This window comes from Apodemus sylvaticus, chromosome 17, assembly GCF_947179515.1.
Source record: "Apodemus sylvaticus chromosome 17, mApoSyl1.1, whole genome shotgun sequence".
In the NCBI taxonomy this organism is placed as follows: Eukaryota; Metazoa; Chordata; class Mammalia; order Rodentia; family Muridae; genus Apodemus; species Apodemus sylvaticus.
In genome coordinates this window covers 23,761,616-23,782,320 of record NC_067488.1, presented here as the reverse complement: position 1 = coordinate 23,782,320, position 20,705 = coordinate 23,761,616, and the positions used below count along the sequence as shown (strand labels likewise).

The 20,705-nt window shown below is 39.4% G+C and overlaps 1 protein-coding gene across 3 annotated transcripts in view; it reads right to left on the bottom strand.

Annotated features, from left to right (window-relative positions):
* The window catches only part of Col14a1 (collagen type XIV alpha 1 chain), a 216,402-nt gene that overhangs the window by 178,898 nt on the left and 16,799 nt on the right, over nucleotides 1-20,705 (bottom strand). For all 3 annotated transcript variants that reach the window (XM_052160565.1, XM_052160567.1, XM_052160566.1), the window contains exons 2-4: nucleotides 11,897-12,021; nucleotides 3,529-3,645; nucleotides 180-323 (exon numbers count right to left, since the gene is read on the bottom strand). In XM_052160565.1, the coding sequence (XP_052016525.1) occupies nucleotides 180-323; nucleotides 3,529-3,645; nucleotides 11,897-11,984 (349 nt within the window). In that variant the 5' untranslated portion in view covers nucleotides 11,985-12,021. The remainder of the gene's footprint in view (nucleotides 1-179; nucleotides 324-3,528; nucleotides 3,646-11,896; nucleotides 12,022-20,705) is intronic.

The following is a 20,705-nucleotide window of genomic DNA, read 5'->3' as shown; positions in this document are numbered from 1 at the left end:
CTAAAAACCTTAGACAATGGGGGATCTCAGACCTGTACCTGCTGCGGACAGGTAGATTCACCAAATGTCTTTGTTCAAAAGTCAAAAAGAAAAGACTTTATCTCAAAAGCCCCGCCCCCATACATCTACTGCTTTAAGTGCAGAGCCTCAGGTAGTACTTAGAGATTGTCAGTACATACTTCTGAACTGGCCTTGAGCTGGCTTGCTTTCCTTGTCTTTATAGTAGGCGATCAGTTGAACGGTGTAATTCTGCTCTGGCAGAAGGCCTTGGATAATGGCTTTTGTGGCAGTGTTCTGGAGATTCATCTGGTTGGTCTTCCCTCCTGTAATAAAACAGAACGATAAGCCGTACTAAGCCGGAAGTAACTGTATTCGCTGAGAACTGTTATTAACTGCAATCAAGACTGTTAAAAAGCATATTTACCATGCACAGCACACTTAGATATATATATATATCAGATGTTATAACATGCATTCGAAACACACACACTAATACATGTGTAATGTGCATTTCATTGTCATGTTCAGCGTATTCTTTCTGCTTTAGTTAACAAATGGCTGCCCACGTTAGTCACAAAAGATTTTCATAATAGCACTCTATCACATTAATTATCTAAGAGAAACCCTAGGACAAGATTAGAAACAGAGTCTCAATATGAGGTTGGGTCTTCTGCCTCTTAGCAGGCAGCACACATGAGCTTGCTGAATGCTGTTAACCCCGTACTGCCCGCAGCCCGCCCGTGTGGTCCTCTGCTCCCTAGAGTAAGTGGAAGCATCCTTGAACCATAAACAACCTAATTTTACCGCTGGCCACCACCTCTCACAACGTTGAAGGGAGCACTCACAACGCTGAAGGGAGCACTCACAAGGCTGAAGGGAGCACTCACTGCCTGCCTATTTAAAAGTCAGTTTGATTGGATAAATAAAATTGCAAAATTCCCATCAAATTAGACTGACATCTAAGGCTTTCTTGAAAATGCTTTGGGGTTTAACACTATTTATGCAAAACTCCTAAAACATCTTTGGATTTTCTATAATTTTCTATCATTTATGGCAGGGATGAACAATCTGAAAAAAAACATGAGGAAATCGATTCAACATTTCTGTCTCTCTAACACCCTTCAGAGAGTTATAAATTAACCAAATGTGTTATAGCAAATTTTAATTATATCCCAATAAAAATAATCTAGACCTGAAATATTGCCTGCTGTTTATCCATGCCGCCTGCTACTAAAGGAAGAAACTGAGTTTTCTCTTACCAAAGCCTGTTGCCTTTATTGTTCAAGATGTGAAATTGTGTTTCACAAACTCCTATCATTAACAACTCATCAGTTGGGGCTGGGGAGGTAACTCAGTGGTTGAAAGCACTGGCTGCTTTTCCAGAGGATCAGAGTTCAATTCCCAGCACCCACATAGTAGCTCACACTTGACTGTAACTCCAGTAACAGTCAAGTCCAGGGGAATCCATTCCCTTTTCTGGAATACATGGGCACTATATACATGTGGTATACAGATATTCAGTCAGGCAGACACACGTATATTTAAAAAGTAGAAGTTAAGTCTCAAAAATTCTATTATAAAATACACAAATATTATGCAATTTATACTTTTCTAAAAAGGTTTTTAGAAAACCCTGATTATTATAGTCTATCTTTAGAAGACAGATGTACTATTTTGCTAAATATTTTAAGATTCCTACGGTAAAAAAAATGAATGCTTTAAACTCTGTCTAAGCCATCATTTCCCACATTTTTTTGACTATTAACTCATTTTGTTGTGTAATTGGTATAAGCGCCCTGCAGAACACCATGGAACATTCTTTGGGAAAGGCTGACATAAAAAAGACTTGGACCATGACTCACGATGCTAAAATGTCCATAAACTTTATGCAGTTAAATGAATTTATTGCTCTTTTATTTGCTATGTTTAACCAAGTAGATTCTAGTGAGCCTAAATTGACTGATAGGCTTTGGCCACTGTAATAAGAACAGTAGATAACATAATTATTATAATTATTCATTAAGAATTATTCATAACTTCACTCACAATTTTTATCACTGGAGGTATTTAAACAAGTTAGGCATCTAGTGTCTGAGTGCAGTGTTTCAGAGGGAATCAGATAGTCTAAGGCTTGGCTCATGAAGCACTTACATCTGTGTGATTCCTCAGTGTTTCAGGTGCTTAACAATTTAGTATAATTAGCAATTAATCTGTAGAAATTAAGGTACTTGCTGACTGAGAAAATATTTTCAAGACCTGACATAGGAATTCCCCAATTCCATAAGGCAGTAACAGGATTAATCCACAATACTTAAAATTAGTAAACAAACAAGAAGTTAGGTGTTTTCTCTACCTATATTTTTCTGAGATTTCTAAATCAAATATCGGGTATGATGACACATTTGCGAACACAAAATCAGTTGAGAAATGGTCCTCAACAGAAAGAAGTCCAACTTTATATGCATATCTTCATAACCCATTATAGTTATATTATAAAAACATGTATTATAGGTGTGTATCATGGCTAATCTTTGTTGTCAAGATGCCTGGATCCCAAAATAGGTAGGTGAGGGGCACCTCTGTATACATCTGTGCTGATGTAGCTGTAGACAATTAACTGAGTAAGAAATTAAGCTTTAAATATGGGCGGCAGCAGCAACAGCCCATGAGCGGGCGCAATCAAAGGAGAAGAGAGAGAGCAGCTGAGTGGCACGGTCCCCTTTTCTCCACACCAGCTTCCAGGTCAGCTGCAAACCAGACAACTGTCTGCTGCCGCACATGCCCACTGCTGTGATGGAAAGACAGGGTAACCACAGACTCAGCCTCTGAAACCAGAGCCAAAATAAGTTTCTTCTCCCTTGAACTACTTGTGCCGGTCCCTCTGTCATGGCAGCAGGAAAAGTAACTGATTCACTGAGGTCATGATGTATTTAGGGAGTTATTATGTACTTCCGTGTGAGGATGAGAGCCGAGAAACATTATGGAGAGTGTTCCCATGGTAACGGTCCTAAATTGGGGCTAGCTTGCAGGTTCAGAGGTTCAGTCCATTATTATCAACGTGGGAGTAGGGCAGCATCCAGGCAGGCATGGTGCAGGAGAAACCAAGAGTTCTACATCTTCATTTAAAGGCCACTAGGCTTCAGGGCAGCGAGGGTGAAAGTCTTAAAGCCCACGCCCACAATGACACACCTCCAAATAGTGCCACTCCCAGGGCCATGTATATTCAAACTACCATTGTGTCCATGGATCAAAAATATTTCTTCTATATTAAAACATGAGTGGTATTTTTATTTTTAATGATTTTTAAAATTTCAGGAAAATTTAGCTTAAGAAGAATTCATCACAGTTAAGCCCAAGAGCCAGACCTTACACTTTGGGGAACATTATTTCCTTAATGAGAAGAGAATTTGTCAAGTTCAAAAGTTAAGTTAAACCAAGTCTTTCACTGGGCTGCATTCAGCACTACATACTTTATAGCCATCCATGCATAAAAAATTTCCTAACAAAAATATAGCGAATGCTCTTTACCTGAAGCTGGAGCCACGAGCAGTTTGTAGCCACCAAATTTCCCTCTTGGTGCTTTCCATGAAATCTGTATACTGTCATGGGATATTACATTATATCTTAACCTTGTGGGTGGGGCCACTGAAAAGGAAAAAGAAATATGGCTTAAACATGAAAATATTCAAATTTAAATTACAGAGTCAAAGTAGCATAACCAAAATCGCAAGACTTCATCAGCCTCGAAAGAGGTTCTTTCTGTAACTCTACTAATGAATCCATCAGTGAGCAAAATAAGGTGATGTGAACGTTTATGCTTTTCTCTCAGGATGTGTTCTCGTAACTGGGCTGCCTTGTCTGCCTCAGTACGGGAGGACGTGCTGAGCCTCACAGATGTGCCAGGGTTGGGGATACCCAGGGGGCCCCCAGACTCTCAGAGGAGAAGGGGATGAGAGGATGAGGGGATGACCTGTGGGAGGGGGACAGTGATAGGGATATAAAGCTAATAAATTAATTAATTAATTAAATTAATAAAATAAATTACACACTCAAACATAATTCTAAAATAATAAATAAATAAATAAATAAATAAATAAATCAATCAATCAATCAATCAATCAATCATTGGCGAAAGTGATCATTAAGAAATTCAGGACCAGTCGGACGGTGGTAGCCCACGCTTGTGATCCCAGCACTCTGGGAGGCAGAGGCATGCAGATTTCTGAGTTTCAGAGGTTCAGTCCATTATTATCAATGTGGGAGTAGGGCAGCATCCAGGCAGGCATGGTGCAGGAGAAACCGAGAGTTCTACATCTTCATCTAAACGCCACTAGGCTTTTAATTTCCTACAAAGTGAGTTCCAGGACAGCCAGGGCTATACAGAGAAACCCTGTCTCAAAAAAACCAAATCCAAAAAACCAGAAAAGAAAGAAAGAAAGAAAGAAAGAAAGAGAGAGAGAGAGAGAGAGAGAGAGAGAGAGAGAGAGAGAGAGAGAGAGAGGAAGGAAGGAAGAAAGGAAGAAAGAAAGAAAGAAAGAGAGAGAGAGAGAAAGAAAGAAAGAAAGAAAGAAAGAAAGAAAGAAAGAAAGAAAGAAAGAAAGAAAGAAAGAAAGAAAGAAAGAAAGAAAGAAAGAAAGAAAGAAAGAAAGAAAGAAAGAAAGAAAAATAAATTCAGGATCAAATGCAAGATGATTGTGTTTTTTACAGTTTTACAGTCTGGTCGATTCTTCTGGAGAATCTGATTTACCCATGCCAGGTATGTAGCACATGATCTTGATTCAGACCATGACACATGATTTTCTGAAATTTCACAAAAGTGCTAAGATCTCTTTACTGTCACATAAGTCATTAAAACTTCAGGACACGTTTTAGAACCCTCTTTAAATGCCCCAGGGTTTCAAAACAAAGCTCTTTAGCATAAACATTTTTACTCTGTAATATCTAAACAAAAGTATTCATTAACAGAATGTCACACCCACTACCCACTCTGGGCTCAGCCTTTTTTTTTTCCTTACTTTGGGACCCAGTGTTGGGGAAGGAAGCAGACATTCTGAGAAGACCTGAGGGATAATACCAGCTTGGACACTGGCTTGGTTTCCAGTTTTGTCACTGATCAGCTGAACAGCCTGAACTGAATGACCAAGCCTTCCAAAGCCAGTTTCTTTACTTTCAGAGAAACTGACACTTTCTACAAAGCCTAGATCATAACATTATAATTGATACGATACTATAGGTGGCCAAGAAAAAAATTCTTCCCCTTTCTCTCCTTGTAACTAATTATGGAGTTTAAGAACTCATTTAAATTCTCATAGAAATATATCACTAGCCTTTTATCCTGACTTCAGGATAAAAGAACCAAGGAGGGCTGAAGAGATGGCTCTCAGAGGATAAGAGCACTGACTGCTCTTCCAAAGGTCCTGAGTTCAATTCCCAGCAACCACATGGTGGTTCACAACCATCTGTAATGGGATCCGATGTCCTCTTCTGGTGTGTGTAAAGTGCACTCATATATATATAAATAAATAAAAGAAAAAAAGAACCAAGGAACAGTGGATGAAAACCTTGTTCACACACTAAAGTAGGATGGTCTCTGACCCTCAAGAAATCCATGGTGCTGTTTGTGAAGGTGATCCAAGTTCAGTTCTTTGTAGAAAGATCAGTATTAGCAAGTCACAATGAGCAAGATAAGCAAAGAATTTACTACTTGATGCAAGCTAGAGTCATTTGAGAAGGGGAGACTCTCAATTGAGAAAATGCCTCCGTGAGACTGGCCTATATGAAGGCATTGTCTTGGTCAGTGATTGATCTGAGGGGCTCACTGTGGGTGGCCCCGTCCTTGGACTGAAGGTCCTGAGGTTTGCCATAGCAGGCTGAGCAAGCCATGAGAGGGAAGCCAGGAAGCGCCACTCCTCCATGGCTTCTGCTTCAGTTCCTCCCCAGGTTCCTGCCTTGGGTCCCTGCCCTGACTTCCCTCACTGAGATAGACCATGACCTGAGAGTTCTAAGCTGAGATGAACTCTTTACTCCCCAAGTTGCTTTTGACTTGGGTTTGTCACATCAGTAGGAACTCTGACTGAGACACTGTTCTACAACTCTCCAGGCATTTGGAATCAGTAAGCCTGGATGAGCATTTCTCAAGAATAATATCTCCTTAGACTTGTCTTAAATCATGCATAAGTAGAAAGGGCTATTTACAGCACAACAAAAACATTGGTTTTATAACTTCAACTTGATACAAATGGTCTTGTTCACATTTTTCTCACTCATGGAAAAAAATACAAATTTATCAAAAGAATAACTTTTTAGCACCCAGCATTTTAATAAACATAGAAAGTATTTTTTTCACAGTCTTCAACTCAAGAGGAAAATCTATGTATGGCTGCATTTCTATTCTTGTGGGAAATATGACAGATATGTATTAAAAGTTTGAAGTAACATTTCTGAGCTCAGTCAAATCAGTGGGTTTGCATTTATCTCTGATAAGCTTACGCATGAATGCATTGGTGAGAAACTGAACTACCTAGGACCCATGAAGTGGAAAGGGACAACAAGCAGGTGGGAGTTTGATCTAAGCCAATTCTGAGAGGTTCAGTGGACTCTGTTAACATGCCAGGCATGCCGAAATCTCAAGGGAAGCAGAGAAACTAACCGCATTCGGGATAGCTAGACTAGACAGTGGACATCTGCAGACTTCCTTCGTAGGCTATTTTTCTTTGAATGCTGTGTGAGTTCATGGTCCTCAGCATCTCTTTAGTCAACAGCTAATTTTCTAAGCTGCCAGCAGACAGCAATGAGAACAGTGTGGACTGTGTATTCTCTTTATGAAATGCAGATGTTCATCTAGAACCCAAAAAGACATGTCTTCTGTAGACCTCCTCAAGGAAACAAAGGATGAAGCTAGTGACACAGCAAACCAAGGTTTAACTCCTTGTGGATGACAAATAGCTCCTTATGAACATCATGCCTCTACAACCGTGAAAAGCCAGGTCACATCGAGTGCCAACAGAAGCATGTGTGTGTGTGTGTGTGTGTGTGTGTGTGTGTGTGTGTATGCATACATATACATATATATATATATATGTATATATATACACATACATATATATTCTGACAGTCACTAAAACAAAAATCTTTGGATAGACATAAAGCACACATTTTTGCCTTTGGGGAGGGGGAAGACATTACAAAGAATAAACACTAATTAAGACAGAGTTAGCTCCTTCTCAACCCCGACTCTCTTCCTTTAGAAGGCACTGGGACTCGAGCCAACGCCAGGGCAAGCAAAATTGACAGAAATACTGTAAAGAGTCATAGAAAAAATAATTGCTCTTATCTCACAGAACAAGAATCTATGGGGTTTTTTTTCCTCTTTGCCAGCAAAAGGGACGTGCTTTCTATTTCGTATGTGCTGTCCTTCACTTCCAGTAAATGCTTGAGTGAACTTGATTAAAAAGTTAATCTGTGTCAGTTCAAATACTAATCTTTTCAAGAAGACAAAATCAAATGTAAAGTTTTGTTTGGGGCGCACGCTGGGAGCCTGGAGGAAGTCCTTTGAGTGGTGACACGGAGTGAGATTCAACAGAAAGTACTTGTGTGTACGTGAACCAAAGGGAAACGAGGAAGACTATCCACTTTAATCTCTCTTTGCTGTGACTTTGTCCTGCTGGGTTGCACTGTGCTTTGTTAATAGGACTACTTGGCAATCTTCCCGGAGAATCCATGGAAGGAAAGGCATTTTTTCATTATTCCATTATCTATCTTCTCATTTGAGAGATAAATTTCTGCTGTTTTCCACTTTCTTCTTCCTCTCCCTTTCCTTCTCCCTCTCCCTCCCTCTTCTGTCTCTCTTCATGTCTCTCCTGTCTCTCTATTTTCTCTCTCTTGCCTCTCTCTCTTTGACTCCCTTTTCTCAACACACTCGCAATATTGCTGTTTTTGACAAGTGATGATTTATATAAAGATTTGCCTAATGAGATTTTTTTTCATTAATTACTTCTAACACTGTTTATGCATAGGGACTCAACGAAAGACATCTTTACCCTCAGTCACACTTCCTTGGTGAAGAAGTTGGCAGGTGTCTAAAGCCAGGTCAATCAGACTCCCCAGTCCCCACCACCACCACCACTACCACCGCAAATTCAAAACTCAAGTCCAGTGATAAAAGAAAAGACAGAAGCTAAGTGTTTTCATCTCAGTGGTATGTCTGATAGGAAAAGGCAGCTGGACCCTATGCAAGGCCTTTCTAGACTTCAACAGTTCAGTCTTCTCCAAGCTTGAGAGCATGACTTCAATTTTGATTAAATGAGATACTATGTTATCTACTAGTAAATACATTTTAAATTGGCCAAAGAAAAATTAAAAAATTTTTTTCAATCAGAGCCCTCTTCTGATAGAGATGCTGCAGCCAAGGTCATAATGAAATAGTTTTCTCTTTACTTTAGAGGTAGGTAAGGTGGCACATGACTGCATTTCCAGCTCTTAGGAAGCTAAGGTGGGAGAATTATGGGTTCTGAGCCAATCTGGGTTACACAGCAAGATCCTACCTCAATAACATAGTTTATGAAGCTAAACTGATACAATGACTTATGATTTTTATTCTATTTTTTAAAAAATCTTTAAAAGTGGAGAAGTTTCTTGGCATTTTCTGTAATAGCGGAAAAAATAGGTTGTTTTTTTTTATGTCATGTATTTTTTTTCTATTAAATGCATCACCCATTGCTGTTGTTTTATGTATGGGGGAGTTAAATTTTGTAGTACATTTAACCGAGGGACATACTAGTAGTTCTTTTTATCTCATTTATAATACAACACATTATAATGTCATGATTCATCATAAGTTGATAAACACAGCAGTTAGGCAAATATTTTCAACTTCCAAATATGTTGGACCACTCACAGCACAAAAATGCATGTGCTCTGGCGCTAATGTGGGTATCTCTATGAAGTAACATAAAGCTTCTGTGAGATATCTTCGGTTTCATATGCCTTGAAGGATTTTGTTTTGTTTTGTTTTGTTTCTGAGTTAGTGTCTTATGTAGCACAAACTGGGCTTGAACTTACTGTTAGTAAGTTGATATCAACGGTATTATTGCTGTAATGGGGATTAGGCTTGTCATTCTAATGGCTGAAAATAATAAAATCAGATGTTTTTATTCTACGGAACTCTTGTTGGAGAGTGTTCTGGCTTTTCCCATGGGGCTGGAACTCTCTAACAACATCTGTAGCTGCTAATTGCAAAGTACAATACAACTCAAGTACAAACTCTCCTGCCTTAATCTTTTCCTGTAAACTCCATCAACTGCATACTTGCCAGCCCCACATGGCTATCTCCTGAAACCATCAAAACCTCACTTATTATCTAAGGTAGAACTCAATATCTTCCCTTTAAAAATCGTCTTTTATCCATTAATCCCTTCCAGGAATGCTTCTAAGACTCCAACCTTGTAGCTGAGACACAGAAGCTAAGGAAAGCCTAATTCTAATGAGCTTCTTTAATCAAACATTTGGAGTGTAAACGTAGGGGCTCCGTAACAACAGAAGGGACAGAGCCGGCTGAGCTGTCCGCTCAGGTCTCTGTCAAGGTGCTTTAGAGTCACCTCTTAGCCTCCCTCTCTACTCCCTGCCTGTACACTTAATCAGTCAATCAATTCTCTCTCTTCTACCTCTGATTCTTTCAGCTACACTTTAACTCTCCAGCCACATCACCTACTTCAGATTTTCAATACCCAGTTTATAAGCAATATAATTTTGGGGGGTTGTTTGTTTGTTTTTGTTTGTTTGTTTTGTTTTCTCAAGACAGGGTTTCTCTGTGTAGCCCTGGCTGTCCTGGAACTTACTCTGTAGACCAGGCTGGCCTCAAACTCAGAAATCTGCCTGCCTCTGCCTCCCAAGTGCTGGGATTAAAGGCATGCACCACCACTGCCCAGCCAATCTGATATTTTAGCAGTTTTGCAACCTTACTTACTTATTCCTGTGCCTAAAACCCTTAGAGGTCACAAGTACAGGTAGTGATGGTATTAATTTACTATATCTACAAACTAAAATTATTTGAAAATTATCAACAATCTGATGTCAATTTGTTTTCAACCTTTGCTTTTTGCCTCAACGCTGTGAGATTTTCATTACTATTATCTGTTAGTACCTTTATCTACCTTGTGACCTGCAAGCTTCTTTTTTTAAGATTTATTTATTTTATATATGTGAGTATACTCTCATTGTCTTCAGACACACAAGAAGAGGACATGGGATCCCATTATAGATGGTTGTGAGCCCATCATGTGGTTGCTGGGAATTGAACTCAGGACCTCTGGAAGAGTAGTCAGTTCTCTTAACCTCTGAGCCATCTCTCCAGCCCACCAGTAAGCTTCTTGATAAGAAAAAAAGAAAAACCTTACTCAGCTTAGCTCTTTAACCACAGACACACAAAATATGTCTGCTCATGACTGTTCATTTGAACCAGAATTTGCCTGACAAGGTGAATCTGGTCAGTGCAACCCTTAAGACACTAAATAGGAAACATCTACAGCCAGTGACTCCACTCCAAAAACAGAAGGTTCTAAATGGATCAAAACCAAAATGGCAACCGCTGATCATGTTGACTGGCCTCATTCCTAAGGACTGCAACCTGCATCATGGAGTTGACGGAGCAAGTTGCCTCCAAAAACATTCTTTTGCCAGTGTAAGCAAGACAAACAGAATCTGTCTCCTGAACCACCCACTGTGTATTCAATAAAGTGGTGGAACACGTGGCCATCAGCCCCAGGTGCATGCACAACAGCTATTTGAACTTGCAAAGAGTCAAGCAGGTGCACTGAAGAAGCAGGGTGTGGTTATTCCTGCATTTGATCTTTTCGACCGTCAGTTCCAGATATGAGATGTTGACCTTCCCGAAACCCCCCTCATCACGTGTTCACTTTTTGCTCTAGTGATGAATATCCCCCCTGCTTCCCCCCCCCCAAGCAGGTAAGCTTCTGCTGGGTCACGCATTTGTCTAGTTAATCGTGATGAACAAACCACGTGCACTGACTTCATGGCTAACGCAATTCTGTGTAAAAGGCCAGACGGCAGACGTGTTTGGCTTTGAAGAGCCATAGTATCTGTCAGGATTACTATCCTCTGACGCTATAGCATAAAAGCAGCCATGAACAAAATGTAAGCAAATGTGCCTACAATAAAATTTTATCCAGACAGTGAGCCAACTGGCCCATGTTAACTTCACACTTACAAGAAATGGGTTTAAAACAGTACAAATCTTGCTAACACAAAGAGTAGATTTCACAAACTCTTCCCCCCCCCCAAAAAAAACAGAATAAAGCCACATATTGGTGGCAATATTTATCAGACCCTTGACAAGTTAAAACTCTGTTCAGTTTTTTAAAAAGCAGTATAATTAAAAACAAAGTTTGAAGTGATAGAAATATACACAGAAGTTATGACAGCATACAACTTTAATCCCAGATCTCAGAAGACAGGGAAGGCAGGTCTCTATATGTTTGAGGCCTTCAGGGTCTACATAGAAAAATCCAGGCAAGCCAGGACTATGCAAAGAGAGTAGATCTCTAAAAATTAAAATAAAATAATGAGAAATAAGACAGAAATAAGATACGCATACATATATGCTATTGCTATTTATCAAAAATAACTGACCTGGAACATGCAGATTTGAGTCTCAAAGATTAAACTCTAATAATGTTTTCAGCAGCCTCTCCTAATCAACTACAAAGTGGCTATGTCCAGTTTCTGGTGACACGGTAACCCTGGGAGTAGTATGTTCCTTTGCTACATTGAAAACAGTTGATAAATGAGAAAGGATGGATTTCCTGCCTGGACACACACTCGTACCAACAAAAGATTGTGAGGAGGAAGAACCCCAAGGGCAGGATGGTTTTTCAATTACCTTGTCCCCTGACGATGGTGCAGAAATAAGCAACTGCCAAAAAAGACAGAATCAGCCAGTCCCGCATCTTGCACTGCAAAATCGTCATCTTATTTTCTGCCTTTTACATCAGGTTCGACAGCTGCCTGGAAACAGAGGGGAAACGGAAAATAAGCATACAGTGTCCCCCAGGATGAGCATGAAGGCCAACATGGCTTGGGATTGATAGGAAGCAACCAAATCCCTAGAGTGAGCTGGGCAGTAATGGTGCATGCCTGTAATCCCAGCACTCTGGGAGGCAGAGGCAGGCAGATTTCTGAGTTCGAGGCCAGCCTGGTCTACAGAGTGAGTTCCAGGACAGCCAAGTCTATACAGAGAAACCCTGTCTCGAAAAAAACCAAATTCAAAAAAACCAAATAAATAAATAAATAAATAAAATCCCTAGAGTGTTGGGTATTTCATCTCAAATACAAACTGATGGGGAAAAGCTCTTTTCTCTTGAAAATTCTGCATTGTACACAAAATTACTTGAGATATTTGGGGGAACTGGGTATGGTAGCATATGCTTTTTATTCTACAGGACGCGGGAGTCAAAGACAGACAGATCTATATAGGTTAGAGAGCAGCCTAGTCTACATATCACATCCCAGACCAGACAGCACTACATAGTAGGACCCTGTCACAAAAAAAGAAGATATTAAGGTTTTAAGAGCTAGAGGTGAGGGATAGCTACCAGCAAATAGTGTCCTCCAGACATAATGTGGTGATGTTCACATGAACTCACAGAGAGTATGATAGCATGGCACAAGGCCTAGACCCAGACAAGGTGGACGGAGTCCCAAAGCTGAAATATGCCATTATGAAGAAGCTGTCTGTAATTGATATCTGCTAACAAAGAAAACTCAGTTTTCTCCCATGGAATTTTAGGGCATGTCCCATGCCCAAGAATAGTTGATCAATAAAAAAGAAAGAAAGGAAGGAAGGAAGGAAGGAAGGAAGGAAGGAAGGAAGGAAGGAAGGAAGGAAGGAAGGAAAGAAAAAGGAAGAACGGAAGGAAGGAAGGAAAGGAAGGAAGGAAGGAAGGAAGGAAGGAAGGAAGGAAGGAAGGAAGGAAGGAAGGAAGGAAGGAAGGAAGGAAAGAAAGGCCTCAAATTGATATATCTGTGGACTTTTTTTTTTTGCCTCATATTGCTTTGGGTATTTTTTTGTCTGATTGATTTTTGCTTGTTTGTTTTAATTTTTGTTTTGTGGAGTTGTTTTTATGTGCATCTGTATGTGTTTCTTTTTGTTGTTGTTGTGCTGGGTGTGCTTTTTTTGGTCTGGTTTTTGTAAAGGGAGAGAAAGAGGAAAAGAACATTAAGTTAGGTGGGTAGAAAGTCAGGAGGGATCTGAGAGAAATGAGGGGAAGGAAAATATGAGGAAATATAATTTATAAAAAGTCTTTTCAATGATGCAAAAGTTAAGACAAAGAAAGAAAGAACAAAAGAAGGAAGGAAGGAAGGAAGGAAGGAAGGAAGGAAGGAAGGAAGGAAGGAAGGAAGGAAGGAAGGAAGGAAGGAAAGAAGAAGATTGGGGCATTAGAATGGGTTGAGATGTTCGTGCTGTACTGTGAGTCTTTTCTGTAAAAATGTGTAAATTGCATAGCCTGCCCAAAACAGTCTTTTCCAATCATGTGTCCCTCCCCTATCCGTCTCTGTAAGGTAAAACCTACTGCTGCCTTACGTTGCCTACAAACCACAAATGAGTCCTACCTTTCTTTACACTGGTGATCAAAGAGAACTTGCTAACATGAAATCACTGCTCAATTTTCCCCTCATGGGTTGAATACTCTCCAATCCTTTGATCTTTTCTCACAGCTCTTTTTGTTTCTAATATATATGAATCTGAAACTCTTCCAAATATCTTTTTTTATATATATTAGTGAGAGGCAAAGATCAAAAGTAGAGTGAGAAGGACTAGAGAGGAAGAAAGTCAGGAAGAAAGGGCAGAAAATGGAAAGAGAGAAGGGACAGTGAGGAGGGAAAGAGACTGTACTTGATATTAATATAAAAGGCCATTCTATTGGCCACAATTAGATTTTAAGTCATCGCATTGGAAAAACTCTGAGTTCTTTCCTTGGAGATCAAGGAGACATTTTTAGCCATGGTAAAGGGTCCACACTCCAATGTGTTAACAACACCTCACCCATGATCCTGTAAGCATTAATAATTAAACTCATTAGTTAAATACTCACAAAACAGGAAGTAGGAAGGGACTGGTTGGGTAGAAGAAAGAGATCAGTTGGAGAGTAGAAGGGATAAGAGGGCGTGGCGGGGATGGGAATGTGATGGAAATAGGTACAGCTATGAAAATTTTCCTAACAAAATCTGAAATATATTATAAATTAAATACACTTTTATTTTTATTAGACACTTTCTTTATTCACATTTCAAATGTTATTCCCTTTCCCCGTTTCCCTCCACAAACCCCCTATCCCATATCCCCCCCTCACTAACCCACCCACTCCCACTTCCCTGTCCTGGCATTCCCCTACACTGGTACAACAAGCCTTCACAGTTCCAAGGGCCTCTCCTCTCACTGATGTCCAACAAGGTTACACATGCGGCTGGAGCCATGGGTCCCACCATGTGTAATCTTTGGTTGGTTATTAAGTCCCTGGGAGCTCTGGGCATACTGGTTGGTTCATACTGTTGTTCTTTCTATTGGGATGCAAACTCCTTCAGCTCCATGGGTTCTTTTTAAAAGCGTGTTTTAAAATACCCTTTTAAAAGCTATAAGAAACTATCTCAAAAGTTTTGTTCTACAAGTACACCTTTATTCATCTTACCATTCACATATTCACTCAATTTTCTTATTCAAAACTGTTCCACACAAGATCTAAGGCAACTTTACAATTTAGAGAACATTGGATACCTACCAATACAGTGTAACAATTTTACAATCTAGAGAGTATTAGAATCATACAAATACAGTGTAGCAACTTTACAATATAGAGAGTATACCATCCATATAAACACAGTATATAAGATAGATGTGCCAGGTTTAAGGCGCAAAATACATAGCTCTAATTACATTTTAGTTTATGATAAACAATAAGTAACGCTTTGATGTAAGTATGCGCTGTGGAATATTTTTAACATGTTGAGGGGGACCCTACAGGTGAAGGCAAGAGGTGAGAGTAAAAGCTTGGTTTAGATCGACTTTGTCAACTCAATCAAACATTAGGGAGTCTGATGCCAGGCAGTTTATTGACAGTATCATTAATCACAATACAATTTGCAAAGGAAAAGTTTCCTGATGCAATGCAATCCATGATGCACAAGAAATCGTCATTACATTGAAACTCAACTCAGGGCACATGTCATTTCTTCCAAGGAAAATGCGTTCTGGAAGTAGGTTACATGTGTTAGCTTAAGGATCTTAGTCATACAGATAGCATAGAGGTATTTTGGGCTATTAGCTACTTCTGGTCCTGGTTGTGGGAGCCTGGGACGCCCCCTGACTGTAAGGGTCATTTAGAGTACTAACCACTTCTGGTCTTGGTTGTAGTAGCTCGATATGGCCTGGTCCAACACCTAACACAGATCACCCTGGCCATTAATCACATCTAATTCCTAGCTTTCTGGATTGAAGAACAGATTATACATCCATTTGTTTAAGAGAACAATCCTGTGAGCATAACGTTCCTGGTTTCCCTGGAGATCTATGGACCCAAGGACCTTCATGCTGTCGACCACATATAAGATGCGGGGAGAAAATGATTTAAGAAAATGAAAGAGTAAAATGAGCACAGAAAGCTCAATCTGATCCTGCTTCTTTATTAAGGTAGCAGAGACTCCACACTAATGAATAAGTGACCAAAGAAAGAAGCAGGCTGGGTTTTGTGGTTCAGCATAATACCCCACTGAGCTTTTTTAAAAGATTTATTTATTAATATATGTAAGTACACTGTAGTTGTCTTCAGACATCAGAAAAGGGCATCAGATCTCTTTACAGATGGTTGTGAGCCACCATGTGGTTGCTGGGATTTGAACTCATGACCTTGGGAAGAGCAGTCGGTGCACTTACCCTCTGAGCCATCTCTCCGGCCCCCATCCACTAAGTTTTACAACACAATTTTTTGAAGTGCATAGGTTTCCAGATACTAAAGTCTGGGTATAATTTTACACACATGTGTCACCACATTTTATCCATCATAATATGTATTCCACTTTCTGTATGTAAAAATCATTCTACTTTAGCTACACGAATGCAACATGACCTATAGAAACTTCCTTGACTCTCACAGCAGCCTTTAGAGCAGCTATACTTTGAACACTGAGCACAAAGAGCCACAGGGTTTGTGAGACCCGGAGCAGGGAGTTTACATGGGTAGAACAGATGATGTAGAGCATCTTAGTAAAGCATTCCCACAATATCACTCTTCATACCAATGTGTTCACACCTCAAAATATCTCTTCTTGTTGATCCTGTGTCCTATTTGCATTTCTGATTTGGTAATAAAATATCCTGAGCCAAAAAGCAATTTAGTAAGAATGGGTTTCTTTGGCTTACAATTCCAGGTTACAATCCAACTCTTGAATGGGAAGTCTAGGCAGGAACTCAAATAGCTATTCATATTATTTCCTCATCTCACAGCAAAGAGAAAGGAAGGCATCCAGGCTGCCCACTTGCTCTAATCTTGCTCTCTTCTGCCCTGTATAGTTCAGGACCTCTGTCTAGAAATTGGTGACGCCCACAGTTGGCTAGGTCTCCTGACATCAATTAACCATCAAGACAGTTCCCAACAGATGGACCCCATGTAAGTAGTCCCTCAGTTGAGGCTCTTTTCTTAGGTGATTCTAGGTTGTAAATGCAGGCTCCCACCCCTAACCAAGAAGCCATCTGCAACTGATACCATCAGAAAAAAAAAATCATAGCTCTCACCAGGTTTGTTGGTTACACTTTCAGGGCTGGCCCCAAGTCCAAGAGTAGTTGGCCAACAGAAAACAAACTCAATGGTATTTTTGTGCACTTTTTGACTCTGTTTGCTTTTGGCATTTTTAAAAAATCTTATTGGTCTGTTGTTTGCATATATTAATTTTCGTTTTTTGTGGTTTGGGGTAGGATGTTGTGCATGTATTTCTCTAATTTTGTTTGTTTTTAAAGAGAGAAAAAGAACATAAACTTTTGTGGGTAGGAAAATAAAATTGATTTAAGAGAAAACAAAATCAAAATTTATTGTATAAAAATTTTTTCAGTAAAAAGTAAATAATAAAAATCAGGATTTTAAGAGAGAGAAAAAAGCCATCCCAAGATGTTTTCACTCAAAGAAGAGCTAAGAATATATTTGTTCTTCTTTCCTGAGTGTAGTGTAAATATTTGTTGCTGATAGTAAAAGTCCTTTTTCAATACATTTGACAGGGTCACAATTAATTTGTCAGTATTTTAAAACTTTTAGGTTATTTCCAAAGTTCTCAAACATATGTAAACACTGCAATTAACATCCTTTCTGATATTTTGCACTGGTAATGTGCTTTGGCTAAATTCAAACTATGGAGCTACTAGGTAAAATAAGATGTAAGTTTTGTTTTGTTTTTTTGAAACGTGGTCCCGGTAGATCACTCAGGCTGGCTGTGACCTAGTGTTTTTTCTGCTTCAGTCTCCCAAATGGTGGGATTGCGCACATGTGTGACAAGAGCCCATGAAATACAAGTTATTAAACAAGCTACACAAAGCAGTATGGACAGGTACACCGATTTCTACTCCCACAGCATCTTACAAAGTACCATGCTGTATCTCTCTTGCCATCACAGGGGTTGCTTATGACCTGCTTTGATAGATAAATGTGAGTGTGACAGTCTCATTTTAATTTGATTTCCATAGCCAGTAGATTAGTCACTTTCGCATATATATGTATCTAAATGCACATATATTTCTATATGCTTGCATATGTGTATATGTTTGTACGCACGTCTATATTTGCATGTGCATATAAATTTGCATATGTGTGTATATTTCCGTGTGTGTACATATTAACCAAAACATCTGACAGAATAGCTTAGAGAAAGGAATTATTGCTTTCTGCTAAGTTTCAGAGGTGTCAGTCACCATGACAGGGAGAAGATGGCCAATCAAAGCAGTTTAATCAAGGCCACCAAGACCTAGTACGGGGAGGCCTTGGAAGGCCCAGGGGAGCCCACCTAAGTATACCACAGGAAAACACTTCCTTCAACCAAGCAGGAAGGTCTGCCACCTCCCAGGAAACTATTCAAATGTTAAATGCCCCAATATATTAAACCACTGGTTCATTCAGAGTCCTCATGATCTAATGGTTTTCCTGCTTCCTGGGCATGTTTCAATACAGTTAAGGTTAACATCTACCAATTAAAATTGACTATAATAGGAACAAGAGAGATAGCTCAGTGGTTTACAGTGCTGGTTGATCTAGTAGAGGACTTGAGTTCACACACATGGTGTCTCACAAACATTTGTAAGTGACACAAACTCCACAGCTTATGATACCCTCTTCTGACTTCTTTGTGCACACTTGTACACACAGGCAACATAAAACAGAATAAATAAACCCAAAAAGTGTTTAAAGCTTGACTTTCAATTTGGCGTAATACGTGGTAGGTTGGGCTCTCTGATTTTTTAAATAAAGTCTGTCATATCTGCTTTTTCTGAATTGTGAGAAATCTTTACATACTATTTATTTTAACTCTTATTGCTCGCACCATTTTTCTAGTTTATTTTTTAATCTTTCAATTTAAATTTACTGGTCTTAGGTCTAGATAGTCAGTGTATTTGTTCAGTTAACTAATATGACTAAACATTTTTTCATCACAGTGTCCAGTATCATGGGGAAAATGGCCTCTATCTCAACCCAAATTTTATTTCTCGTTATCTTAACTTTCCAATTGCAGAAGAGAATGGACTCTTCTCCATACTGGCTATTTGTAACACAGAAATACATTGCTTTGTAATGACATGACAGTCTAGATTAGTACTACCTACCTTTACATCTTTTTTCAATCTCATTTCTTGTGTTAAATACACTTGTAACTAATACTGCTGCTTCTTCTCCTTCTCCTCTTCCTCTTCCTCCTCCTTCGATTTCTCCTCCTCCTCCTCCTCTTTCTTCTTTCCTATTTTGCATGGACTTTTTTTGTTTGTTTGTTTTACCCAAAAAACTTCACAATTTCACCTTAAGTATATTGCTGGTAGTTGGGTTAAAGTATAGTTTGGTTTCATATTTTTGTTGTTGTTTTGGTTGTTTGTGTTTTTTCAAGTCCTTAGGCAAGAGTAGTAGTACACAGCTATAGTGCCGGCACTTAGGAAGTGGAAGTAGAAAGATCACCAGGAGAATGTAAGTGAGATCCCACCTCAAAACCTAACCAACCCAGGATGTGGGGGCCAGGAAAGACCTTCACAAAGAGGTGAAAAGGATGTGGGAGTGAGTGTACAAATACAAACGAAATACATGAGTGAACCCGTATAATGAAGCCCACAATTCTAAAAGTTAATTAAAAGTGGATGCTACCTTAAAATGTATTTGTGGTGATGACCTCACAGTCCACATGACTCTACTAAAACTTGACAAATTGTGCACTTAAGAAAATTTCATAACATGTAAATTACACCTTAATAAAGTTTTTTATAAAGAGAGATTAGTGCCAAATACCCTTCACCATATCTTTCTTCTTGCTCTTTCATCCTAATGAATTCTTTTGACAGGAACAATGTGTCACCTCAATATAGACATAGACTTTTTTAAACTTTCATTTGACTGTGGTGGCCCTGACTATCTAAGCAGGCCATTTTGAAGTATAAATGACAGATACTGCCACATCCTTGAAAAAGTTTCCCCTGACTTATATTTAGTGATGCTCCATTTGATCTTTTAGTCATTTATATTCTTGGACAAAAACAGCAGCAGGAGAAGACTCCATCCCTCCATCTCCTAGGAAACTAACTAAATGCAAGTCACCTGCTATATGCCAATGAACTGCTGTGTTAAGCTTTAAGCTGCCTGTATATTCTCTACTGGAGATGGATGGCTGCAAAGGCCAAAATCACATCAAATCAATTAAAGTTACCAAATTGCTACTCATCAAGGAAGAAGACTCCATAGAAGCAGTTGCCTAATTTTCCTGAAAAGCAAATCTGGTATTTTCTAAGAATTTTTTTTATATTATTTATATGTATGTGTGTGTTTGTGTGTGCATATGCCACATGTGTGTAGTTGCCCTTGAAGACCAGAAGAAGGCATTGGGTTCCCTGGACTGAACTTGCAGGTGGTTAGGAGATGCCCTGTGGGTGCAGGGATCTGAACTCTGCAAGAGCAGTAAGCACACTTATCCTCTGGCCCAAATCTCCAGCCCACCTTAATTGTCCTTTATTTTTAAAAGAGCAGGAGTTTTGCTTCCTCTGTATAGCATTAGCTATTCTAGAACTTACTCTATAGACAAGTATGGCTTCAAACTCATAGCAATCCACCTACCTCTGCTTCCTGGGTGCTGGGATTAAAGGCATACACCATTACTAGCCAGCTTTAATTTGTCTTTAAAGACTCACTATGAAGCCCAGGCTGACCTCGATCCTCTTTCCTCAATCTTCCAAATCCTAGTAATACAGCTGTGAGCCACCATGCCAGGCTTATATAAATGTCTCTAGCATTTCTACTCTGAGGTAGGTCTTTTGATAGGGGAATATCTAAGAAAATTCCTGCCATAGCATAAAATTACAAAGAGTTGCCCTTTTTAATCTCCCAGTTTCCAAAGCTTGGCAAGAAACTCCGACGCAGGATTGTTTAACACAACACATCTTGCTTGTTGAGCCTCAGATATTT